The following is a 27,512-nucleotide window of genomic DNA, read 5'->3' on the forward strand; positions in this document are numbered from 1 at the left end:
CTGCTGTAGTGTCAGTGCCAGGGATGTCAGCCACAGCACCCTCTGCTTATTGCCCTCCCTTTCCAGTGACCACAGGCAACACCTTTTATCCCAGAGAATTATCTGCCAGCCCAAAACTCTGGGGAAGCAGTTTTTCTTCACTGCGCACCAGGGAGTTATCTGGATCCCTTTCCATGCAAACACAAGCTAAATGGTACCTCTCTTGGTACCTCTTGGTACCTCTTCTCCTACCTATTTACTTTTTTTAAACTAAAGGTATATTCAGACTAACCTGAATCTTGGTACTCTCTCTTCCTGTCTCTTTATTTAAAACTGTTATTGTGAGTTTGTGATTTTAAAAATGCAAATTAGCATTGAGAGCTCAGCTGTCATTTAGGGCACTCAGGCCTTTGAATTTCACAGAGTAATTCCCTATCAGTGATCTCTGCACCCGGAGGACTGAACTGCAGCCCTGTATAGGCTCCTCTCTCCTTGGTATTACACACACTGTGAAAAATTCACACAGCAGAGAAGTGAGGTTGGTACCAATTACACCACCTACACTGAATGACTGCAATAGATCACCCTCAGAACCAGAAGGGCTTCTGTGTAATACGGGTTTCTTTGCTATTTATCAGCCTGCAGTACCAAAGGAAAACAGCTCTCCCACACTTACCACCCTTCATGTCCCCAGGTATTTACTGAAGTTGTAATTCTTTTTCTTAACAATACCACTGTCTGACTCTGTGTGTGTATAGTATCAAGTTCCTCATGTTCATACAGAAGTAAGATTTGGAGAAATACCAGCTCTTCTCTTCTCTACAAAGACTTGTCTAATTAACAAAGGAAAATATTATACTGGATCTCAAGGTCTCTGTGAGGACAGCTTATAGCTGAACCCAGCCTCTGCTGCTCAGGCCTTTCTGACCTGAAAACATAGCATGATAAATTAACAGAGGAACTTGGAAACAATGAATAGTTTTGTCTTTCCTATATTTGAACTTAGAAATAACTTCTCTAGCACCCAAGACAGGATTTCAGATGCCAGGCTTCTACAGGAAAGGAATGAAAATGAAAAGAGAAGTCCTTTATTAGACTCCATCTGTTAAATTGTAATGCTGGAAAATTGAAGGACAGCATAAAAAGGCTGTCTCTGTCTGAAACAAGTCTGTTTGGGTCTGCGTGCATATATAGATATATATACACACACACACACAGACACAAATATATATATATATATATATATATAAACACATCTGAAAGGAATGTTCCTGCAAAATCCCAGTCATGGAAGTAGAACTGTCAAAGTAGCAGCAGCAACATTGCAAATCCTGCTATCCTATTATACAGACTCACCAGGAAGAACATTCAGAGCTACAATGTGAGGTAGAAAGCTACATCACCACCACCACCAAAAGCAAAACAAAACAAAACAAAACAAGCAAACAAACAAACCCCACGAGTCTTGTGCCCTCTTGGCAATTTTTTCTAAATTCTGAAAATTTCTGCAGAAACTTAAGCTCGTTTTATACATGATTCTGTCTTTATATCAGAAAGTTTTCTTGCGAAGAAGGAAAAACCATGGTGTACCAGCCAGCATGCAGCTGCCTGCACTCTGGCCATCTGCTTTGAAACAATAGTAACAGCAAAGGTACAGCATGAACTGGCCCTCTCTGTGTCTCATTAACCTCAAATGAGAAGTTTGTTTTTTCCAAAGCTGGTTTTGGAACCATTTAAATGATAACCTCACAAAGCCAGGCAGCCTTTTGACCAATGCAGGGGGCCGAGGCCTTTTAGAAAGCAAAACCTCTGGAATGAACTATTTCTTTTAAACCACCATTTCCCACCTGTAATGGGGCTTTCTGCCCTCCATGTAAGGGCCTTCCTCTTGCTCTGCCCAGGCTGTAAGGATCCAGCAAGTTGCCAACCTTGGTCACACACATGAGCAAAAGCCCTGAGCACAGTGTGCTTGTATCCCCTGAGCACCTCTGCTGGAAATTAATAGGCACACTTCTGGCCTGGAGCTACCAAATGGTCTCTTCTAGAAGGGAAGTCAGGCATTGCAACACCTAAGATTTCACCTTCCAAAGGGATCCTCTGTTTTATCCTGTGATTTAGTCTGCTGTGATTTAAGAAATGTATGTCCTTGATTCCCTGGACAAAGCAAGAGAGGGGCAATTACCAAGTAATTTTCTACATTCTCAGAGAAAGTCCTAAACAAAGGAAGTTCAAAATCCCAACCATCGTTACTGGGAACACTTTATGCCTTGTTAAGAAAGGAAAAGACTAACAACAATTCTGTGTGAAAAAAAAAAAACCAGCAGTAGCCCAGAACTTGTTGCTGGATATACCCAGTTTGTATCATGTGACCAGACTTACATAAACTAAAAAGTGATCTGGCTTCTTTGCACGCCAAATCCCATCCCAGCTATTCTCAGGGTGTTCCTCTCCACAGCCACAGGCTGAATTAGCTGCTGGTACCATGATTTGCTTTGATGAGAAGAGTCTGTAGGGAAGAGTCAGCTGCTAAACTCCACTTGAGATAGAAAGATTAGAAAAACAGCCCACTGTTCACCATAGATGAAACTACAGAAAAAGCAAGTAAACTTAAGCTGCCAGTAATACTTACCCAAAATTGTAATGCTCATATGTTCACAGACTACACGTGTTAATATATGTTTGTATCACAAACACAAAGCCAGCATCATATCACAATCAGACTTGACCTCAACCAAATTATAGTGTAAGGATGCAGCTTTGGTCATCACACCTCCCTTCTGTCCACTAATTAAAATCAGCTTGCCAGGTAACATATTTTCCTCCCAAATGAGTAATTTCCTGTCAAGAAAAAAAAACAATCATGATCATAGCTTGGGCAATATGCATATCCAGAAATGTTTAATTGTAAAGGTTTCAATTCTTAAAAGTTGGAAGCAGCAGGGCTGCAATGAAGGTTATACCAGACACAGTATTTTTTAGGATACAGGTTAGACTAAAATAATGAGAGACTTGGCAATTAAATAGCTGATGAAATTAAAATACAGACAAAATAAAAATAATGAAAACAAATTTTAAAACACATAGCCTGCTCATGCACAGAGATGTGCATTTTACAAAGCACTGACATTTTTCAGTGAGACTGAAGACTTGTTCTTTCTTTGAAAATGATGGCTCAACAGCTGATCACAGTCAAAAAACACCCCAATGGAACATCAAGGGTCATTACAAAAGACCTTGAGTACAAAATGCTAGATGAATACATGTTAAAATGCTAGGTAAACACTTGTGTGCACAGTTTGTGTAACATTGCCTTTTAAATACCTCCAAGATCATCACATTGCCTGAAAAACTTCAAGTTTTTGTTTCTCAGTGTTTGAGAGCATCCGTATCCAGGCATCAATACCCAGCCTTCCACTTGGTAGGCTCAAGGATCAAAATTCAGCTCTTGAGTTCTCTTTCCTGGGTTGAAACTTTAGTGACAAAGATGTAGTTGGTTGTACTGTTTTGGCTGTCTGCTGGGCTCTCAGGCACTCAGAAACCTGACACTCATTTTTATAATTTCATATTGGACTTCATCAACCCAGATATTCGTATGTTGTTGCTTAATAAACTTTAGAGCGCTGTTACTTCTACTGCCATTATTCCCATTTGTGACTTGTGCTACCCACAGTGCTGACACAGGTCTTGGTGCTTGAAACATCAGACCAGGACCAGACCAAACATTCAAGCACAATGAATGCCCTCTGAGTACCTTCTGTAACCCACCTCTGTTCAAATGGGGGTCACAACTGTGTCTGTTTGGGGTTCAGTCTCAAAATATCCAACAGCACTTATTTAAACAATAAACATCAATAAGGCCAATCACTTTAAAGCACACGTTTAAACAGTTTTGCTGAATCACAGTCAGCCTGTTAAAACTTGAAGGAAGCCAGTCTAAAGCTTGGCTTTACATTTGAAGGACTAGCTTTAAGAGTAATTTTCTGACCTCACAACCCAATCCTAGGAGTGTCTGTTGTACCAGGCATGGCATATCATACCGGATTCATGAGGATCACCTTGGCACAACCTGCACTCTCTGTTTCCTGGTTTTGCTCTGGAGATGCAATGTTCCCACCACAGGTTTATGCCCAGAAGCTTCTCTAAGGAGGCATCACCCATCCAGCACTGCCTACCTGGATGCACAGTCTGGGCAGCAGAGCCCCTGGGGAACCTGGCCTTTTTCACTGCTACGCTCTCAGGCAGATGAACCAGAGCAATTAAACACAACATTAATATATCTACTGAAATGCTAAATTCAAGACTTGGAAATGTTCCTGCTGAAATGCTAATTTTAAAACTTGGAAACGTTCCTATCTGCTTCCTTCCACTTCAAAACACAGTGAGTTAACTAGGTCTGACCCTTTGGCAGTGCTCTATTTATGTGGCACAGATTTGCCTACTTAACAAAGTCCTTTTGTTTCCCACAGCTGTGAAATTCTGGTGCTCTGTAACTTTTCATGTTTCCCAGGTTACCTTGGCACCAAGCTGTGACTAAATGTCTGTAAAGGATTTTTAACTCCAGCTTTGGAAGAATATAACCACAAGGAAGAATGATGGCTTTCAGTGAGTACCCCATGCTAGCAAGAGCAATGCTCAAAATCAGCTTCAGATGTCCGCAAAGCTTCTGGGAGATCTGTGGTTAAATAGGGAGCTGAATTATCTGTTCTGCTCTGTTCCTGACTGCATCATGTTTATCTTTCTTCCATTCCCCTTCCCCATGTTATACCTGCTCAGGGAGACAGGGACTATGACATCTTTTCAAAAGAATTAGTTTTAAGGATCACTTTTATTTGAAGAAACTCCAAATTCTGAAGCTGATTTCCCGCTCTGTGGGAGGAAATGGATCTTTTCTCACTGATTCCACAAGGACAGGAAGCAATTCCAAGCACACACACATATGGTATCAATAAGACACCTTGAAGCAAAGAGATTGTAACTGAACTAATGAACTACTGTGGCAAAATACCCTTCCCTTTTTTTGGTGGCTGCAGAAGGCCCCAGGTGGTTTGAATGGGAGCAGGTCTGTGCCATATAGAATAAATAAGTAGGAAATATTTGCAGGTGCTGGAGCATTGGTCTGTGGTCATTCCACAAACTCCCTCCATGCCTTATCCAGTAGGGAATAATAACCAGGACCTGTAATAAAAAGCCTCAGGAAGTCATGGCATGGACACTGGCAGACAGACCTAAGGGTTCTTTGCACTGGGGCCAAATAAGAGGCAGTGCCAAATCAGATGCTAAACATGGATGCACTAAACCACAGAGACACCTTGTATGACTTTTATCAGCAGGGTTTCCTTTACTTTTTTTTTACTTGAGACATTTAGGGTTTCTTCCTTAAATATTTAAGACATCCCAGGGCAGCAGGTAACAGAAGTAACGAATCCTGATGACCTTTCCTTGTCAATGCTCTACGCAAATCTTGAAACATCACCATAACACGGCATTTTTTAAAAATGTAATTTTTAAATTTATTATTATTGCCAAAACACTCAGACATGTCATAAACCAGGTTTCCAGTATTTTGACCACCTGTACTATGCAGAATAACAAATAATCCCTGCCTGAAAGGACGAATAATATCATTAAATAATATGGAAAATGGGGCCTGAAGAAGCCACAAATCCTGTCTACAGTCAATGAGAGAGACTCTGACAGAAACCGTGGGAGAATTCCAAGATGAAATCTGGCATCACCTGGAGTCAAACACAAAACTCTCTCTATTTTCAGTGAACCAGGTCTGAATGCATATGTTTCTGCTTCATAGCCCTTTGCTCAGAGAACTCAAACCTGGCATTTCATAAGTTTTCTTATTTCTAGTCCTTTTTCTTTTGCACCAAACACATTTTTTCCCATGCCTTGTGTTTACAAACTGATACTTTTATAATATAATTAGGATAAAACTACGTGTAATTCTATTAATCTCTGTCCAAGTGTTCGTTAGTTAAAGTACAAAATTCTTCACAAGGATATATCCAATATTTACAGTGCAATGTTTTTTCCCCAACATGTCCTTCTGTGAAATGCTATTTCACTGCTTCTTGTTCTTTATCCTGCATTTCTATTGGTGCATTCAATAAGATTGGCTTTTCAGATTTCAGTTTCTTCTTTAAAAGGAGGAGAATTAGTGTACTTGGGATGTAGGACACTCCACGTAACACTGCTGGCAGGCCAAGATAGAGCCACCTGAAATAAATCATGAGTTTCATTAAATATATGCATTTGTAAAAAAGTACAAAACTATTCAGCAAACACTGTTTTGTGAAAATTACACAGCCAGTCTAAAGCTTGTGCCCTGATCCTTTTGGATCTCACAGAGGATGAAAATGGGAGAACAGAGAATATGTCAATCAGCGAAATGGCCTTTTACATCTCCCAGTTTCAGGCAAACAATTTAGCCAGTGAAGTCAGGCACCTGGTACTCTTATGGCTTTATCCATAGGGAAAAGAGAGAGTCCTGAAAGGGCTCAGACTACCTGGTTAAAATTTCTAGATATTCATAGGAATATTCTTCCAAATCAACCTCAACACATTATTAAAAGGAATTAGTATGAGGCCACAAGTTCAACTAGATTTTTCTTTAAAAATCCCACAACAATCCTTGAAAGACTATAAAAACATGAGGTGAGGTATTCTGGGCCGATTTCCAACTTGAGTTACTGTATCTTCTCTAGAAACTTCTTCTCTTTTTAAATTCAAGTACTCTTTCAACCATTTTCTGTTCAAAGAATTTGCAGTCACCCATTAAAACTTTTTCCCACGTAAGCTTGCTGCTTTTCAGTAACTTTATCATAATTCAGTGTTTTTAAGGCTTGTTCTCATGAAAGGTTATTATTGAATATTATGGCACCAGCACATTGCTGTTCGAAGGTTTTTCCAATGTCTGTGTCAAAGGTGGCACTTGACAAATAAAGCCAATGCCAAAGAAAATTATGTCACGTCTCTATCACAGGAGCAGTTTGTCTACTAGGAAGACATAAAGTGCATAAAATTACATCTCTATGTGTGCAATAATAGAGTAAGAAGGAGAAATTAAAATAAAGTAGAAAATATACCTGTATGTGACAATATCATACATCCTACATGCTCCTTCTCCGCCACAAGTCATAGTACCCCACTTCAAGCAAGTGGTATCTATCAAAGCTCCAAAATAAATGGGAGATGGAATTCCAGCTAAAAAGGATATTAGCAACATTTCTGTGAATAGCAGTTTTCTTCTGGTTATCAGCTACGCTACAGAGCCTATGCTGTTTGTCAGCTACTTCATCTGTACTGTCCTCTTGCAGCATGAGCCACGTTCTCTATATATCTTATGCTCTCTCTTCTTCCTCATCCACCTACCCTCAACCAAAGATTTTCTTCCCTGTGGCCTGTTAAACAATATCCACATGCTACAGTATGGACAGTGTTTCCTATTCAGAACTCAACATTTTCTCTAATCACTGAGGGGCAATGCTGCCTTCAATAAACATAAACAATAAGCAAGAATGAAGGAATGCCACATGGCATTCCAACAAGCAGCAGATGTAGTCCCATGTCCTGGTTTCTGCTGGAATACAGTTAATTTTCTTCTAAGCAGCGGGTGCAGTGCTGTGTTTTGGATTTAATAGGAGAATAATGCTAATAACACAGTGATGTTCTAGTTGCTGCTCAGGAGTGCTTGCATCAAGGAGTTTTTTGTGTCTCATGTTTTGTTAGTGAGGAGCTGCGCAGGAAACCATGGGGGGGAACAGCCAGGACAGCTGACCCAAACTGGCCAAAGGGATATTCCATAATCTGGAATGTCGTGCTTAGTATACAGACTGGACAGAAGTGGCAAGGAGGGACCGACTGCTGCTTGGGGATGGGATGGGTATTGGTCAACAGATCACACACAATTTTATTCTGCATCACTTTTTTTTCTTTTGTTTTATTCCTGTATTTTTTCTATTATTATTTTATTTTTCTTTATTTCCATTACTAAACTGTTCTTCTCTTAACCTGCGTGTTCTACCATTTTTCCAACTCTCCTCCCTATTCCATGTGGGAGGAGAGTAAGTGGATGCATAGTGCTTAGATTCTGACTGGGGTCATACCAAGGTACCAGCCTATTACCCAGTATAAAAAAAATGCAAACTGCAAGCTGTTCTACTTTGCCATGCTGCTGAGATCTGTAAAAAAATCCTAAATTCTTCCCAATCAAAGGCACTCCATAGAAGCAATGACTCCTGTGCCATGCCCATAGCCCTGATGTGACCCTTCTCTAACTCTAGGTCAGCTCTAGCTGCTCTTCTGAAGTGTGTTAGATATTTTCTTACCAAATACTCTTGAAGCCAGTCCATGGATACCCACTCCAAATGATTTCTCTTCAGGCTTTAGAGACCTGTATGATAATTGCATTTTACACTTATTAGTAGAGGTGACATTAATAAGAGCTATTTAACCCTTTTTTTAAATCAAGTTCTTCATCACATTAAGCCCAAACCATTCTAGTAAGAGCAGTCGTTGAAAGAGTTACGTTCATTAGGCGATTGCTGAAAAGTTCCTTATCTAGAACTGCCAAATCACAAAAGGAAAAGCTTCTGTCAAGGCACCCTCCACTTGTACCAAGGCCAACACAAAGTGCCAGGTAGCTGTGCCTTAATCAACATCACGTTCCTGTGATTGATAAACACATGGGTATCACACACCACTCAATGTCCCAGTGCCCTGACTCAGTGTTCCTGCATTAATTCAGGATAAATCTGATAGCCAGAAGCAACATCAGATTATAAAGCTGACATGACACTAAAGCTTAGCAGCACAGAAATGACATAAGATTTCTCTCCTCTTCCTCCTTCCATAAGCAAACTAAGCAACTTTTAATTCCCTGGAGAATTAAAACCTCAAAATAAAAAGTCCAGTAGATTTCTTAAGGCAAGGAAATTTTACCGTACCTTATTAAGACCATGTATCCAGGCATGGCTGCTAAGGAAAAAATGAAGCTGCAGACTAATGTCAATATTAAAAAATAATGGAGCATCTTGTCACAGTTTTCATGTCCATCACACTGGCCCAGAGTTGCAGAGATGTTTTGAGATGAAAACCCTGAGGCTGCGACACAGGTGCAGTTTTCAAATACCTGTCATAAGAGTGTTTTAATCACACAGATTGTCCAAACTCACACACTGAGTGGCAAACCCACACTCTGCTGGCACCCAGCTCACTGTCTCCTGCACTTGAGATCGTCACTCATGAGCAGCACTGCACTGTGGCCTCTCTCCCAGACTGCCAGGCACAGGTCCAGCCATCCCCTGTATGTGGGGATAGAAGCTCTGAAATACCTGGTTACTTGTTTAAATCTACAGGGTAAAAGAGATTATTAAGTCCATGCTATAGACTATCATTTTGGCTGAAATGTTCTTGGGCACTCAGGTTCCCAACTGGCAATACCTTCAGAATAATTTCTCACTCCATGTTAAGCATTTAAGATTCCTTTAATTCTTAGTAGAGAAGCACTCTTCTTCATTATATTTTTTAATTTAAACTTAAACTAGTTTTCATACTCATTTTGAAATTTCTGGTGCTACTCAATGAATTTGTTCAAATCTCTCACCTTATATATTCAATCAAATGTGCATGGATATTCCCCACCCTATATTGGTATAATTATTTGTCACCTACTATAGTTCATAGCTACGGTACAATAAAATGTATGCTTTACCACACTTCTTCCAGTTCCTCTTGAGGATTTACACCCAGCAAGACAAGGTGACACATAAGTGATTCCATTGTTCCCACAAACAGGGTCCCATATTTTAAGTGGGCAATCACAATCCATGTTGCATCCAGCCAGTAGAGTATTTTCAGCATATGAAACTTGTTCTATTCTGAAACACATTTAGAAGATGAATAAATATTTCAATAATGAAATAGCCACAGTAACCTTCTGCAATGCTTGAGATTCTATTCTAGCTCAAGTGTCGAATCAGGACCCAGTCCTACATGCTCCTATCCTGAAGTCATGCCTTTCTACCTTTCTATAGGACAATAAATCGTATTATATTACATTCATATTATAAATTAATGTATGCCCTACAGCATTTTTCTCATCTATGGCATGTATGTCCTTGATTGTCCATAAGAGTTGCATCTACACCTCCATGTCCATTTTACAGACACACAACCTAACCTGGTCTAATGGAAGGTGTCCCTGCCCATGACAGGGAGGTTGGAAACAGAAGATCTTTAAGGTACCTTCCAGCCCAAACCCTTCTATGATTCCCGGTGATTAATGGCAGGCTTCAAATCAAGAAACTGCAGATAAAATATCCTCTGATAACTTGACAGTAATGAAATTCGAGTAAACCGGTGTAAGATTAAGAAGGGGATCTTTTCCTCTCTTATTCTGAAATTGCACTCATGTATGCCTGGTTTCACCAACAATTTTTATTTTCACCTGCAGTTACATGATTTTACTAATTGTATTCGTAAAAGAATTAGTATGGACATGCAATTGTCTTTACATGGATATCCATTTTAATGCACTTTTATTGTTTGAAACAGAGATAACAGAAAACAGACCTACTGCCTCATGCAAGCAAAACGTCTTGAGAATTTAGAATAGGAAAATAAAATGGAGCCCCTGGCAGATTCTTGACCAGAAATATCATCCTGGTGTCTTAAGACTGAAGTCCTCTTGAGTCTCAAAGAACATACCCTTGATAGGAAACTGTTAGACCAGCAACTGGTGAGGTGTCACAGACAGTCCAATAGGCAGCAAAGTAGAGAAGGTATTCCAGTAAAGATACCCAGAACGCTATGTTCGCAGCCTGATAGATATTTATCTTGAATTTCTTCATGAATAAGCCTCCGGAAAAATACCCAACGCATAGAACTGGTAAGTTGTAAACACCTATTTAAACAAGTGAAACTTCCATGTTAAAATAAAGGAGACCATCAAAGCTGCTCTACTATAAGGTAGATAAAGAAGTAGCTACTGCAGCTGCTGTTAGAGAAGGTTGTGTTTGGCAAAGAATCAAAGAGTGCCTGTGACTGAATAATTTAACTACAGTCAGAAATGGGTCCCTGCTAATTTCCTTTCACACCCAAAACCTCTGCCAAAGTCAACAGCAGGTGAGAACTGCTTGGGGAGTGAGCTACAGGGTAGGACTGAAATTATTAATTGGAAAATTGCAATCTAGAGTTGAACTCTAGGTCCAACTCAAAAAAAAAAACCAAGAAAAAAATTATATGGTTTCAGTCCAGCCTCTCCAGCTGACTGAGAAATTCAACAGAAAGATAATCTAGTGCACATCTTAAGGTACATCTTAATGCACCCTGAGCATCACAGAAAGGAGGAACAGACTTTTCAGTTTTGAGATGAGATTACTCAATGTGCTCTCGCATTTCTTTGCTGATTGATACTTTAATGAAACAAATTTTGACTAAAAGACATGTTGGAAGTGTTTTTACACAAATATCACATGGCTTAGTTTCATATCAGCTGAATTTTCTGAGCCAATTCAAAAGATGCGAATTAGATTATAAAATTCTGCACAAAAAATTAGATGTTTAGCAGAAAATGCATTGAGATTCTATTCTAGCTCAAGTGTTGAATCAGGACCCAGTCCTACATGCTCCTATCCTGGAGTCATGCCTTTCTACCTTTCTATAGGATAATAAATTATTACATAAATATTATAAATTAATGTGTACCCTACAGCATTTAAAAGTGCTTTGTAGCGTGATATCCCTCGCATGTAGAAGCATTTAACCTTAGTATGTACATGTAAACACACATGAACATAGGTATATATGTAAAAATGTAGATAATTTGAATAGAGACATCACTAATTGATAGAACAGAGCAAAGAAAAATTCAAACATACCAATTAAAAAGATGGCATCTGATGCAGATTTTCCAAACTGCTGTTCCAGATATTTGGGCATGAAGGATATCATGCCATCGAAGGCACTGAACTGTAACACAGTTATGCATATAAATAACATATACACGGGGTTGTGAAACAGAGCCTTGAGGAAGGGGATGAAATCTGGAATGACATAATGCCATGAGTTAGTGTTATGCTTTATGAAAAGAATGACCCATTGCTCAGCGTGGCTGTGGGGGAAAGAGGGGAACAGAATTGGTCCTGAATGGGATCAGGCTAAATCTTGTGCTTTGCCAGACACCACAGGCCAAAGATTACTTGCTTAGCCCAGGGTACCCTAACATTTCTCCTCTACCCAAAGATACCCTCACACTTAAAAAATCTGTGCTTATAAAAAAATAATAAATCACAGCAGCAGCAGCTACTGCCCCATCTTTCCTCCCTTTTCTCTCATCTCATGCCTCAGAGCATTCATCAAAACCCCTGTCCTGCACCTGGCATTTGGCACAAAGGGGTGCAGATGTACTATAGATCTGTGACAAGGTCTCTGCCCCCAGAGACCTGAACACTGATTTTGGGTTTTGCTGCTGGGGAAGAAGAGGCCTGAAGAGAGCTGTGACCATCCTCTCAAAACCTGTATCATCCAACCTTCAGCCAAGGAAGCATCTGAGAAACTAATTTACAGAGGTCTTTTCTCTGCTTAATGCCCATTAAGTCAGGATTTGAACCATAAAAAAAGCCCCACAATTCCCCTTTGTCTAGTGTTCTCTGTTAATTAATGTGCTGAGCTATTGTCAAGAAACTCTGCAGATAAATATAAGCATCTACAAAACAATGACTGGGCCTCACTGAAAGTGGGCACCACTTAGGATGGGTGTATATCTTTCAGAGGTAAGCAAGTACCTCATTAGAAGAAGATCTGTATGCAAATCTTGCAAAAATTAGTCAGTTAGAAACACTATAAATAGGCTGCATTATTTACACAGGCAGTGACACTTTTAATCAGGGCTTCTTGAGGAAATTTATTATTATTCAATTAATCTTATTTTGGGTTATTTTTAACTATAAAAGCATCAAGTTTCAACTTGAAATCCCTGGTGATTAAAAGTTGTCTGAATATGTCCTGGTCAATAGGCAGTAAGTGGTTGAACAGAGGTTGGACCAGGTCAGCTCCAGAAGTCCCTTGCAACCTCAACTATTCTGTGAAATGAAAAGGTTCTACATTCAAGATATTCAGGGACAGTGAACATTCACAGAAACACGGGGAGGGAATAATCAGGAAAACATAAGCTTGGAAAGGACCCTGGAGTAGTAAGGACCCACATCTGAGTTAGGAACCTTTCCTCACTAGAACAGTATTTTATTCATGGATTCATTTAAGGCTACGTGACAGCAGAAAGAGATGCTTCATTTTGATAAACATCAAAATGAAGTTTCAACATCAGCCAAGATCTAAGTACTCACTCTGAGTATGGTGAATTTTCAGGGCTCAGTTGGAAGCAGGACAGAGAGGGAGCTGCCACATGGCACTTACTTTCTGAAAATGAGGGCCCTGAGCAGGACAGGATCAGGAGACTACTCTGAAGATGATAGTCTTTGACATGTTTTATTCACTTACATTTCCAACCAGCAACAAATAAAGAAGGAAAAAATAACCTCCTACAGATATATAGATTTGAAAGGCCACAGATGTGAAAGCTGCTAATGGTAACATTAATAAATGTGAGTCGAATACATCTTTGTTCAACAGTAATTAATTTTTTTGAGACACTTAAGCACCTGTCAATTCCCTTTTAGGGCTTTCAGTTGGACTCAAGAAAGGCACAAGTTATGTGTTGGTTTTCTGCTTTTCTGCACAGTGAATGTGGGGTACAAGAAACCAGTATCTGCAACTTATCCACAGCTCACTGAGTTGTAATATTCCTAACCAGATTTCAGTCCCCCTCTCATGGGAAGAAAAGATCTACATACACCTGAAATGCAGGAGGGGAAAAGGAAGGAGTCCAGATCCTGGATCTATGAAATCAGCTTTATTCCTCTGCGAGGAGCCATTTTAAATCCCTGCACAAATCCTTTGAGCTACAGAGACATGAAAACAGAGTAGGCATTGCATATCCTGGACCCATCTTTAATTACACAAATACACACAGTTCACACCTTAGGACTAAAGTAAGAAGGAAATAAATCCAATATAACTTGCCTTTAGCAATTTCATACATGGTCTGTTTGGTTCCATTTTTATCATTTTCTTGCAATGGTGTTACTCTTTTTTCACTTGTCTCCTCAGGTTCATTGGTTTCACCTTCCTTCACAAGTGACTTGGGCAAAAACCAAAATGGTATTCCCACGAGAAGATTCAGCAGTGCACAAATCAAAATGCCCAGCCACCATGCTCCAACCCAGCGGGCATCAGTAGCTGTTATAGTTATCTCATCTATAACAAAACACAAAACCAGACATCTTGGATCAGTTCAGAAACATTCTTTGCTGTCATCTTGTGTTTTCCTAGTCATCTCTGACGTAAAAGCATTTCAGTGATTCTTAAAATGAGGCTCATGAAGGAGAATATTCTCCAGTCTTCTTTTCTAATGTTGCTAATTTTCTGGGAAATTTCAGTGGTTTGTATTAAATTAATTCTAGTCCTTTCCTATGTTAAGCCAGATGACACAATTTTTCATCGAATAATTTATAAGCATATTGATTTGTGAATTGAATATTATACACAGACCTTCCATTCTAAAAGAAACACCAACAAACTCAGGTAGGACTATCACATATTAGCAAAGAAACATCTTTTGGCTCTGATAAATACACCAACTGTAGACTTAAAAATAAGTTTTTATATATTCACCCATTACCTGCACTTACTGATCCAATGTCAACAAACAGCTCTGCACAGAATGAAGCCAACAGTAAACCAAGGAAGGGGCCGACTACAGTTGCTGTATGCAGACATGCTAGAGTAGGAAAGAGAGAAAACATCCTGAATTAGAACCCAGACATAATTATCTTCTTGGAATTGTTACATGTGGTTAGGGCAGCTCTACTGAAAAGGCATTTGCACCTAAAAATGGCCTGGTTCCAAAAAGTTTCTCTCCGGTTAAATTACAAGTTCTACAATATTGTTATTTTGATAAGGCACTAATCACTGTTTTCTGTCTTCCTTTATTGGACTGAAGGGCATCATAATAATTTTTTCTTTTGCTTTTGTTTATGTGTGTGTGTCTGGGGGAGGGTAGTTATCACAATAGCATAGATTTACCCAGGTAGAAAGGTGAATTCTCTGCTTTGGCAAAATCCTCCAAATAGGAAATGCCCAAAGGCATGATGGGAGTTTCACCCATTCCTCGTACTATGTTTCCAACCATCACAAATATCCACAGCAAGGACCCAGGCTCTTTTTCACATTCTGTGAGCAAAACAAGAAGTCAGAATCAATGTCTTAATCCCAACTATTAATGAAAATCTAGAGATAAAGAATTGACCAATAGCTTAAACTTTGGGTAGCCTGTTCTATTAAAAAAAAAAAAAAGAGAAAAAACGGGTCACAATACGTTTTTACTTCCTTTCTCTCCTTGAACTGGGATTTCTTCATCCCATAGTCTGCTTCAGATTCCACTGCTCTCTCCCACTTTTTCATGCTGAGATTTCTCAGTGCAAATTCATTATCAAATAAAAACCAGCTTTGTTAGCAGCAACTGCTGTCTTTCTGAGTGGATGCATTACTGACCACAGATGAAACCTGGATCTCCCGTTTCAAAGTCAGATTGCTGTCAGCAAACACAGGTGAAGCAATCTACACACAGATGTGGTCAAATTCAGTCCAGCTTTCGCTTCACACAGGAAATGGACTCATATATATGAACATCACAGTCTTGCTTGTCCATAAACTAATAGAGAAACAATCACCTTACCCAACTGCATGCATAGGCTTGAGGATGTGTGGGTTCTAATGTGCATATTGAGTGGCTGTAAATCATTTAGATGAAAATTATTTGCCTTTCTATACCTTTATTTTTACATTTATAAAATGGGAAAATACAGTATCTGAAATCTTCGAGCGAAAGGTTAATTCCAAGTGCTGTTAGGTGTGCCCATTTCACAACTTCTTGCGCAGATGCAAAAATGAATAGTTTAACTGACATGTAGTCTTGGAAAGCTTGGAAGCTGCATCCATTACTAAATGGAGACACAGGAAACTGCAGCACAACACTAAAGTTTGATGCCACTTCATTCAGACAGTATTACAGCAGTGTGATTCAGCTTTAGCACACCCTGATGGAACTCCATCACTAAGTTTAACAATAAACTGTGGGGTTCGGGTCACCTAACTTTTACCATCCACCAATCACCTAAGTTTCCAGCAGTCAGAAGGCAGACCCAAGAGGTAATCTGATCCACCCTAAAGTACGGAGCATGAATGTCCTTACAGCAAGAGACAAGCTCTGCAAGAGCTCTGTAGTCTCCTTTGTCCAGCTACCAAGGGAGTCTAAAGGAATGGTTCTGATTCAATGCTTCCATTTGAGGTAGCTAAAGACCCAGGAGATTAATCCTACCCTCAGCATGAGAATTTTGTGTGTGATTATTTAATGATTTCCTCTGAGCCCTTTGACTTCCCAGTAGTTCCTTTACATGCACATTGCTAGTGCACATACATGTTTCAGTCTCACAGATAAGTTTTAGCCTAGTTTAAACTATTTTCTCTAAAGGGAATTGAGGTCTATATTTTAGTTCTAGCTCTATTTCTCAGACTTTTATTTCCTATGTGGTACAACAAAAAAGCATCCTTATGCCTCTTACCCATTTTTGAAATATGATTCCAACCTCCTCGTGGTATCATAGGATTTCAAGTCAAAAAGAGGAACACTTGTGAGAACAACCTGGTGTTATACTATCCCAAAGTGGACTACCAGGGATGTTAATTGAATTGCCTGGATACTGTGAAAACTGCATGAATGAAATGTTTTAGCTCTGGAGTCACAGACCAAAGAAACACAAAGGCCAGGAAATTTCCTGACCTCTAGTTTCTAGGCTTTCAAACAGTACTGATCAACAGCAGAACCCTGAAGTGATTGCTAATGAAAATAAAAACCTATTTACTTAGACACTATAGACACAGAAAAAAATATTAATAGGCATAGGAAAAGCCATACCTGTTGATGGTTCCTCTGTAGGCAAAGAGGACAAGCTTTGATTGACAAGGCATAGAGGCATCACTGAAAAATTTTCCCGTTGTGAGATGCTGCTTTCAATACGATACCTGTTGGAATCAAAGGAAAGCATGCACAGGTCAAGAAGATATTAATGAGAACCATCTCATGTGTCTGTACTGTAGTACTGGAGCTACCTATAAGAAGAGTGTGTAGCTGTAGGAAGAAGGGAATCCATGTCAAAAGTTAACTGAAGAGAGGGTGCCATCAAGGCTGTCAGAGCCATTCCACACTTGACACAACAAGACTGAAGGATCAAAAAACACCTTTCTGATTGAAACCTACACAAGCCTACATTATTAATTTTTTAAGCCAAGCAAAAATCATTTAAAAGTAGTTGATGAATCATTATGGTCAGTGCAGGCCTTGCCAACACAGTGACCAGGTGGTCTGTCATCCAGGTTCCAAACCAAGAGACCTTTAAAAATCACCTTCTCTTGCCCATCCAAGCAGATAAGAGCTAGTAGTGTAAAGTGACAGTATAACAGCACACTGTTTCTTGGGAGAGCCCACACAAGGGGGAGCAAAATGATGAAGGCAAAGGCAAGGGAAGGTGCCCACCAGAGGGGAGACTCTCCTCAGGAAGTGATGACTGACTTTTGAAGCCATCTCCGAAGCAAAACAAAAGAAACTGCTCTGCAATGATCATATTGAATCCATGCTCAGCAATGTCTCTCTCAATAAGCAACACACTCAGTGGAAGGATGTATGGATTCATGCAAGTAAGGATCACAGAAGCTGATGTGAGCTAAGCAAAACACTCACCTTCCAAACAGAAAATGAGGAACTGATATCAAAAGACATCCCAGTGACAGAATTGTGCAGCCCAAAGCAATTATTCTGGGTCTGTGAAGCTTTGCACCAAAGTAACTCACAAATGCTATCAGCAGCAAGTTACCTGCAAAGAGAACCTAGTTCACAATTCACAAACCAAGGCATCCCATGATCTTTGAAAGTGCAACACAAATGTGAGTATTTCTTGTAAGCTCAGCTGCTGGTTCTTTTCTTGTCTTGTAAAAAGTGTCACCAGACAGGGAACTGCCTACATGGTGCAATAATTCCCTGCTATGTATGATCTTTTTTTGGAAGAGTTACATCACATGAAAAGAACATGAGAATAAAAGGCAGAGTGGAAAAGAGATCACAGTGAGAAAGATTTTTGAGTGCACCTTTATAGAGAAGAAATTTCCCACTACTTTGCATAGAGATCAGGCCCAGGGACTGCAGAATAATAGCTGGTTTAGGAAGTCATTCCCCTAGGATTCTTTATTTTGTAATGTGTAGGGAAATACGGAAGTGTATCTCCTAGTGTTTTTGTAGTGAAAATAATAAACACAAGATGACAATCATATTAAAAAAATGGAATAATAATTTAATATTAATTTCAGTAAATTTTTAAGAATAAAAAATACAGGGTTTTTACCCAGGACCATTCAAAGAAAAAAATGTGCTAAAAATCTTCATTTTCCTCTCCTCCACTTTCACTTCAGAATCAGTTGATTTTCTCCATTTATTGCTATGCAACTAAGAAAAGAATCAAGCTTCATATTATGAATCAGGCCCTATAAAAATAGCAATTTAGTAATTGTACACCTACTAATTTTATGATCTTTTTGTCAGAAGAACAAAATCATGTCTCTGAGTGATGAGAGTCATGCTCTGAAAGAAGACAATGCCTTTTTTATGTATAATTTCTAAACAGACCATATTGAACCAGTGGCTTGAATGACACTTAAAGATGTGCATTTGAATTTATCACTGGGCAATAAAACTTACTGACAGGCAAGGCAACAGGCACTAAAGGTAGAACTGGAAACTTTCTTTGCAGGTACAGCTGTACAGATACAAAAGCTTGAAATAGTATTGAGTTCAGGTAAGGATTCACAATCCACTCCAACCAAATTTAATGAAAGGAACTATAAAATGCTAAATATGGCCTTAAATTCAAACAAAGCTTACACAGTTGTTTTTTTTGTTTTCTTCAAGAAGATTCAATACAAAGCTCGTAAATTAGTTCTCTTTTGTTAATTTCTCTGTCATATCTTATGGTAGTGCATAAATTAGCTGAACCAGTTTTTAAACCTAAACTTCCCCATTTAAGTGGTCCTATTAGTTTCCAAGACATGAAATTGTTACATATCAGCTCAAATGGAATGACAGAGCTGGCCACTATTGTCACATACAGTAATTGAGAGCTAATGAGAGTCAGACCACATATCACATTTTCAAAGAATCAGAAATATTCAAATGAGAGATTACCAATTTCAAAGCTTCCATTAATGATGCCCACCAAAGAAGCTGGGATATTAAATTGTTTCTCTATCTGTGTGTACATGCTGTTCATGTAAGCACCAGACATAGTTTTCCCAAGGAATGCAAGTGACAGTGCCAGCAGAAATACCTGGAAGGGAAGAGAAGAATGCATAAAGAATTCAAAGTAACATATTTATGAATATTCCATGGTTATTGCCTTCACTGAAGGTGTGCTTCCAGTCAAAAAAGTGAGCAGTTCTGTTTCACTGACATGTGCAAATCCCATCATCTATTCTTTTCTAAAGTTATGGCTTCACTAAACAAACAAACAAACAACAACAAAAACACACACACCAAAAAAAAAGAAAAAAAAAAATAGAAAACTTTGTTCTTCACCATCTCTAATTGACCAAGACTGTCTTCAGAAATCCCAAGTCCCATTTACCCAGCCAAGGCAGCCGTGTGCCTGCTGCAAGGTTGCCATCTGCAGGACCTTCCCACCCTCTGTTCATCTGAATGACAAATTGCTTGCAGAACTAGGATCGTTTCCTTTGGCTGAATTACTTGACCCAGGATCTGCTCTCCCATCTCAGCAGAGGTCATAAGCCCAGAACAAGTAATTTCAACCAGAAGGAGTATATAACATGTCCTTTTTACAAGACAATTAGTAGCAACTGACAGTTAAAAAGTTAAAATGAATGAGTGCAGTAGTTTTCAAATTCTTTTAACATCAGGCTTCTTTATAAAGAGAATTTATGAAATGAAATCAATATTATTTTTAGATACATCTGCTGCAAAATCTAAAAGGCAAAAGAAATGTATTTGGGGTTTTAATTACTATGAAAAATAAGGTAATTTACAAGATTTACTAGCATTTCTCAACAACTTGAATTACTATTCAATATCAACAGCCAGTTTTTACTGCCACATCCCAGTCAGTAAGGCTCATTTCACAGCTTTAAGAAGGAAGGGTAAACACGTTAGACTGGGGGGATTACACAAAGTCAGTGGTGGAGCTCCAAAGCAGCAATCAACAAATACCTCCAACACATCACAGCAGGTAAAGTTCAGGGAGAGCAAAAGCCAGCCCCATTGTTCAAAAACTTGTTTTACCTTGGTTAGGACATTAAGGGTAGAAAAGAACAGCTTATCCATTCATTTAGTCTGGGCTGTAACTTCTACCAAAATACTGTATATGCAAGTAATAAGAGTTGTGTGTTCCATCAAAATTGCTAAAATATTGCTGTACCTTCAGCTTGGAAATGCAGCAGATTTTGTCCTCAGCATGTGGCTTCTCAGAGTCCTTCATGTTGCCTTTTTCAATTGATACTGATGTCTGTTTCTGAGTCTGTCAGTCATCCCATCACAGTGTTGAAAAAGATGAGAGAAAAGAACAAAATTTTTTGTCCCATGTTCACAAAAATATTAGATTCCTTCTAAAAGATTTGATATATTAGCATTTTCCTTAAATAATTGCAAACTGGATTCCAATGAAAAATACAAGTCAACAGACTTTATTTTAAAAGGAGCAACTTGATTAGAATACACACATTAATCTCTTGGCATTAAAATTAGAGGAAAATAAAATAAAACAAAACCACCAGACCAACTCAAGTTCAAAACAGACTCCACTCTCCTTCTCATCCCAAGATTTTCAAAAATATTCCTCTTTATTTGTCTGCCTACTTTTACTTATCTCCATTTCAACTTGATGATTAGTGTGCCTCGTAGTGCTAAGCCACCTGCTTTCTTAACATTTTACATATATTCCAAAAATGTGTTCAAAGAAGGAGCAATATATCCCAGGGACTTGGCTATACTTACCTGTAAAAGTGCCGACACATCTGAGGGTTTGCACAATGAGTTAAACAGATCTCATTCTAAGGACTCCTACAAAGACTCTGCTAAATAAAGTTATGCAATACAGTTCCCTACTGCCTGATGGAGTAAGCTGAAGAAAGCCAGGGCAAGTCAGAGCCCTACCTTATAGTGAGGATGGATACAGGTTAATTTCCTCTTTTTTTGTCTTGGATACACTTTCTAAGTGTGATCCTGCAGCACCTGCTCTTCTCTGTGTTTTCGACTTCATGGATCCAGGGCTGGGGAGCAAGCTTGACAAGTCCACCAATAGGACTCAATTGTGTTTCAAATTCTTCAGCTCAGCACCCTCCTGGTCAAGCTCTTCAAACATTAATTTCTACAACAATGTTAATCCTCTCAAATGTGTTTCCTAAGTAACTTGATTCCTAGTAAATTCACAAGCATTAACTCCTTCTATAGATACCTTCTCACTTCCAGTTTTTAAAAAGATAATGCACCATTACAGCATTCCTGGAAATACTTTACAATTAATTGTAGGTGGTCAGCACTCAGACAATTAGCTATGATGGATACATAGTTTTTATTTCTGCTCTGCTCACAGATTCCTACACAAATTGTGTTCAATCACAGGACTGTGCTTGTACAGCTTTGTACTTTTTTTTGCAATTTGGAATAAAAGTTTATGTCCCAGGGTATTGTTTACACCTTATCTAAATACTGCTTTTCTCTGAAGCCCACCAGCACCGCCAAAACATCACAGCCATCCCCTATGTCTGTCCTCTTCTAGGAGCTGGCAAAGGGATTCTTTCCCTTACTGTACCAGTCCCTGCATTTCACTATCACACACAGGGAACATCATCTGGCTAATTGCAGGTTTTCTCTTCTCTTGTGCTACGAGATACCAGACAGCCTGTTACCATTTGACTTGGGGAATCAGATGCATCACACTGCTCCTCATGCAATTAGAGAAGACAAAACAGCATTGTTTGCATTTAATTATTCATACCTTCCCTCAGAGCATAAATTATGATAGGGGAAAAAAAGCATTTCAATCAGTTTTTTACTGGGAAGATTATTAAGATTATTAATTGAATAACAAAGTAGACAGAACTATTATTTCCAGCTATGATTCTGAAATTACTTTCCCCAGCTTTATAATATTTTGTGGTCACACTTCATCAAGTGTTACTGAAGCCAACACAGACTAACAGCCTAAATTATCAGAAAGACACAGTTGCATACAGCACTCAGCTCGGGTGCATTCACGCCACACTTTAAGTCTAGGTTAAAATTTAAATTACTATTTCTGTGCCTAAAGATGAATCAAGAGTGCTCCCACTCCCTTCTCCCATCTACCTGCTCTCCGTTGTACATTCCTCTGGCGTACCTTGTTTACACTCTCAGGCTCTTCTGACTCATCTGCAAACCTCTTTAACTCATTAAACAGGCAGAAATACAGCTATATTAAAATATAGTTATATTAAAATATAGTTATGCAAAAGTTTGTCCTCGGGTTCTTGCTGACCCACCAGCTGTCATGTAAACACCTGAACCTGAATCCAACTCATAAGTCTGCAACGTTCTCTGAAATTTCAGGGAAGAGGGCAGTAAAATCCCTCCTTCCACTTCTGCACTGAGTTGGTGACATATTAATGGCAGGATAAGAAGTTGGCAGTGACACCACAACTGCCTGTTCCACTCATCTCCACTGTCTGACTAAATCTCCATGGGCAACCAGAAAGACAGACAAGTGATCAGAAGACACCCACTTTGCACAGTGCACAAAGATTTATCTCACAGTGTGAGCAGTCCAAAGCAGCCATAGGACGCTCAGCATCCGAGGTAACCTGGGCTGAACAAGGCTGGCTTAAAACCAAAGCAGATGCTTCCTCTGTGGACTGAAATAGGCTTGTTTGGTGCAGCTGACAGCAGCAGGCAGGCAAGCATTGAGACATCACTTTGGACCCATTTGTCCCACACAAACCCAGCAGTACATTTTATAGTTCTAAATCACATTTCACTCTAGCTAACTGATAAAAAGGACAAAGGCACCCAAATATATGGATTAAAAAGTTGATGATGCAATGTTTTGCAAGTTGCCTTGTCTAATTCCCAAGAGGACATCCTAGTTCCAATGTAAAATCCATTTTCCATTTAGCTCAGCTTAGTCATATAGATAAACTGCTACATCTTTGTTTTGTTTACAAACAGGGTTAAAAATCACAAAACGCAGTGATTCAGAGAGCAATTATGGTGTCAGAATTTTTAACTAATTTATTTTTCTGGTTGCAAAAAGCTTTTTGAAATCTTGTTTTCTAGGTACAGTTCAAACTGTTACTCAAATGCAATTACACTAATGTTAGACTGAGACAAAGGAAATTATTCTCATGGCAAAACAATTAGGTACTTACAGTTTTGAAAAGGTTTCTGCAAGAAATCACGGATATGGCACACTTGAACTTTGAATTTTAATCTACATTGTTAAAAATGGGACCAAACTTGGTTTTTTGCCAAATTGTTTCAGCTGTGCATTTTAGAGTACTCACTCAGATGTCACAGACATGGGCTGAGTTCTTAGAAGGAAAATTAAGCCCATCTCTTTCTCTTCCCTGCAAAAAAAAAGTCCAAGGGCTACATCTGTGTCAGATCTCTGAGCATGAAGTGCAGACAATCCTGCCCACTGAAGACATCCAGAGAGCACTCGAAGGAGAGAAAAGAACTTTAAGAGTGCACATAATGTGTGAATTTACAGGCTGGGTGGAGTTCAAGAAAAGGGTGACACAGGGTCAGAAGGGAAGAAGGGAATGAGATTATGTTACTGATTACTGGACATTACAATATCAGAGAGTAGTTTGACTAAGCATAAATAGTTCTGGTTAACATGACAAGAAGAGATAATTTGACTTGGATTAAGTCCATTAGACATCACATTTAAGAATCAGTAGATACACCTTCAAATATTGGTGCTCAGACAGGTTTCATTTGTGACCTAAAGTCTCTTGCTGACACTTGTGTTTGTCCCCCTCCCAGAAAGAAGTGCCAATGCACACCAAAATCCTAAATGCCATGTGTAAAACGTGTGGTGAGGGTGGGACTGGGACTGATGAAAGCCTGAATTTTTGATATGGTAACTTCTCAGTTCTCACACATGAGAAAAACTCTCAAGTAAAAAGATCTTTACATGGTTCTAATATGTGAAAAGCCTCATTTTCCTCAGAAAATATGCATTTTGTTAGAGCTGTAGCACTGCTTTCTGTTTTCTCTTCCTAATAGTCTCCAAATCAAACCTGATGGCTGCCTGTACTGGGATTTGGTTTATACATCTTAACCAGAAACAGAAAACATGTTTCCACCTTTGATCCTCTAACAAAAATCTGAGGTAAATTCTTATTTCCCCCTAATGTATTTCAACAGTTTTCTTGCATTTTATAATTTCCTCGCTTACCCACTGCCACGTTTGGGAAATTAAAAAATTCTCTGACAAAATAATAAGACAAAAAATTATGATCTGAGCTGTGAGGACACTGCCCACTGAAATAAGCAAAATGGGCAGATAAAAGCCATTGTCTTGGAGTTCAATAAATTATTAAATAAATAACCATGAAATAAACTTCATTGAGATTAAAAAATCATAGTAACATCACATACAGGACTGTGTAATTCTACAGTTTCTGCAATATTATTTTGTTCAACAATAACTTCAGCTCAGGACAAGTAAGGTTGAGGATTCAGACCCAACAAAGGAATCACAAAAAATGAAAATCAAAATTTCCAGTCAAGTAAACACCACCTTGTAGCAGGCACTTAAAATTTCCTTTAAATACTTATCTCCATGGCAGAAAAATTAACCCAGAGGTTATTTTAACAGGTAGTTTAAGTGATTTATAATTGGCAACAGGTACAAATTAAACAGCTCTCCAAGAAGAGAGGAGTAGATATATGAAGTTATCATATGTTCATAAATGCACAGTTTACTATTCAGTAAATTTATGTAAAATTCAACACATAGGGAATTCAGCATTGTTCTTGATTGTGATTAATTCATGGGTAATAAAGCATTACAGAGAGCCTATGATGTCTTAGCATACAGAATTCCCTTCTTCTCCATGGGATTTCTGCTAAAGGCCATATTCTCACTAAGCTCATATTTCCTGCATTATCAACCTTGTGTTTGAGAAACTGAGACCACATGTATCTTTTCCTGTCTGGATAGGTTTTGTTTCAGGGGTAGCTCTAATCATTCAACTGCTTCATTACAAGGAATAAACCTTAAGAACATCAAGTATTTGTACAGAATCAGGTATAACCTATTCTTAGCAAGGAGTTGTGTTGAAGATCCTCATCCAGAGCCTCACAATAGGAATTAGAGTCAGGTATTTCCAGACAGTAATTTATCCCATTTCGAGACAGCTGTCTAAAGCAAGTAGGAGGAAGAACCTCTTTGGAGGTGCTTTTTTCTTCCCTTTGATTTGGAAGTCTCAAGAGCTTAGCTTAGTCTGGATAACTAATTTTTAGACAGATAAAAATCAGGTCAGCTGACACCTGTCCTGGTTATCTCTCTTTATGTCATTCTAGATCTACTCATCTTGGCCAAGGAACAAAAATCCTGTCAGCCAGCATCTCCCAGCCTAAGGTCAGGACCCACTTACAGCTGCTTGTGCAAACTCACAGGAAATTCAAATGGATAAACAGCGTTCTTATGGAAAGCAGTAAAAGTTCTCAGTGAAAAATGCAGAGTATAATTATTGGTCCTAGTCTAAATGTTGTATGTCATGATGATTTACCTACCAAAAATACAGAAGACATTTCTGCCCTCACATATTATTTTGAAACCACTAAGGACCAAGTAGCTCTTTCCCAACACAGCAGTTGTAAGCAACCACTTCTAATGCGTGAAAAGCTGGGAATATGAACTGCATCTCCACAGAACCACAGCAACCGAGGGTCGGACATCCCATAGGACATGGCATGGCAAAACAGGTAAGGATATCATGACACAGAGTAGGTTCACCATCATTCACCCCGTCAGTTCAGAGCTGAATTCAGAGCAATGTTTAAAACCATTTTATTTCTCAGAAGTGTCTGCTGAGACCTGCTTCTCTGGCAGTGCAGAGCTGTGATAGCTGAATAGCCACGTACCTCCCAGTCAAATGGAGGTTAACAGGGAGAATTTCTTACAAGGACAACACAGAATTGGCTTCTCAGGGTTGTGTCCTATTCTGGATACACACTCCAAAAGCTCCACTGCAAATTTCAACCTTTGAACAGACCAGCAGAACTGAGCACAGGAACCTCACAACAAAGACTCTTTCACAACATTTTCACTTGTTTCACCTGCTCATTGGCGTTCCAGCATCTGCATAAATGAAAAAAACCCTGCTCAAGATACTTTGTGAACCTACTTTCTCAAAAGAAAGAGAAGCAGGATGCAAAATAAAGAAAGATATAATAATTTAATTGATTCTCTATTAATCAAAAATGTATTTATTTAGGCAGTGTTTATACCAAACTAAGGTAAATCATGAGGAGCCACAAGGCCTCATTGTAGTGACCTGTGAATAAACTCATAGGTAAAACCTTGGTCTACTCAAACCAGGTAGAAAAGTATCCACCTGCATCTAATAAAAAAGTAGGGTGATGTTTACCCCTGTACGTGCAGAAATACAGACAGGCACAAAACTTCTGCCTATTTTGAGTCTGAATTCAGATTTACTTTGACCATCCAGTAAGATTTCCTTCCCTCTCACCTCAACAGAGTTCATGTCAGCTACAGGCTAAATGAAAATTCAGATCTATCTTCCATCCTCAACCCTGCCATCAACTCTACTCATCCCCTTCAACTCATGATTGCCTCAATTTTTACACAAGAACAATAAATAGACTTTTCTAGAAAGCGTTCAGACCCTACCTTGAAGATAATACTGCATATGTGCAAAATATTATTGCGGTCTGGTTTCATAACTAGTTATTTATTTAAACCAGTGATACTGTCATAACAGTTTCTCCCTTAAGAAAGCAGTTTAGCACATTGATTTGCACTTGTATGGATTTGGGGACTTCGCTTTTGTTTTAGCAAAGCATATTCATGCTTTCTAGCCTTGCAGAAAATTTATGAAGAAATAAAATTCTTTATTTTTCATAAAATTTGCTGCAAGTCTAGAAGACATTCTGTTGTACAAACTTCCAGTATTAAATGTTAGAAAACATAAATGTTTCAATTGTCGAAACAGCTTTTCAGGATGTTGAAAGCCTAATTATATACTTTTGGGCAGTACCTCCTAGTTGAAGTACAAAGGGATTTGTTGTGTAATCAGGTCGTCAGCTTTCCACTAACGAGGCAAATTGTCTCAAGTATGAA

The 27,512-nt window shown here is 38.9% G+C and overlaps 1 protein-coding gene across 5 annotated transcripts in view; it reads right to left on the bottom strand.

Moving 5' to 3' along the window:
* Positions 1 to 2,855: 2,855 nt before the first annotated feature.
* The window catches only part of LOC125325314 (solute carrier organic anion transporter family member 1A2-like), a 47,677-nt gene continuing 23,020 nt past the window's right edge, over positions 2,856 to 27,512 (bottom strand). For 4 of the 5 annotated variants that reach the window (XM_048302230.1, XM_048302228.1, XM_048302231.1 and 1 more), the window contains 14 exons: positions 20,583 to 20,681; positions 19,340 to 19,481; positions 17,846 to 17,978; positions 17,024 to 17,130; positions 15,133 to 15,279; positions 14,729 to 14,827; positions 14,071 to 14,304; positions 11,868 to 12,032; positions 10,696 to 10,891; positions 9,701 to 9,866; positions 8,934 to 9,118; positions 8,316 to 8,380; positions 7,074 to 7,191; positions 2,856 to 6,204 (listed from right to left, as the gene is read on the bottom strand). In XM_048302230.1, the coding sequence (XP_048158187.1) occupies positions 6,045 to 6,204; positions 7,074 to 7,191; positions 8,316 to 8,380; positions 8,934 to 9,118; positions 9,701 to 9,866; positions 10,696 to 10,891; positions 11,868 to 12,032; positions 14,071 to 14,304; positions 14,729 to 14,827; positions 15,133 to 15,279; positions 17,024 to 17,130; positions 17,846 to 17,978; positions 19,340 to 19,481; positions 20,583 to 20,681 (2,016 nt within the window). In that variant the 3' untranslated portion in view covers positions 2,856 to 6,044. Of the gene's footprint in view, positions 6,205 to 7,073; positions 7,192 to 8,315; positions 8,381 to 8,933; positions 9,119 to 9,700; positions 9,867 to 10,695; positions 10,892 to 11,867; positions 12,033 to 14,070; positions 14,305 to 14,728; positions 14,828 to 15,132; positions 15,280 to 17,023; positions 17,131 to 17,845; positions 17,979 to 19,339; positions 19,482 to 20,582; positions 20,682 to 21,316; positions 21,472 to 27,512 lie in introns of those variants that run through there. The other variant, XM_048302232.1, reaches the window with a different exon arrangement.

This window comes from Corvus hawaiiensis, chromosome 4 (assembly GCF_020740725.1).
Source record: "Corvus hawaiiensis isolate bCorHaw1 chromosome 4, bCorHaw1.pri.cur, whole genome shotgun sequence".
In the NCBI taxonomy this organism is placed as follows: Eukaryota; Metazoa; Chordata; class Aves; order Passeriformes; family Corvidae; genus Corvus; species Corvus hawaiiensis.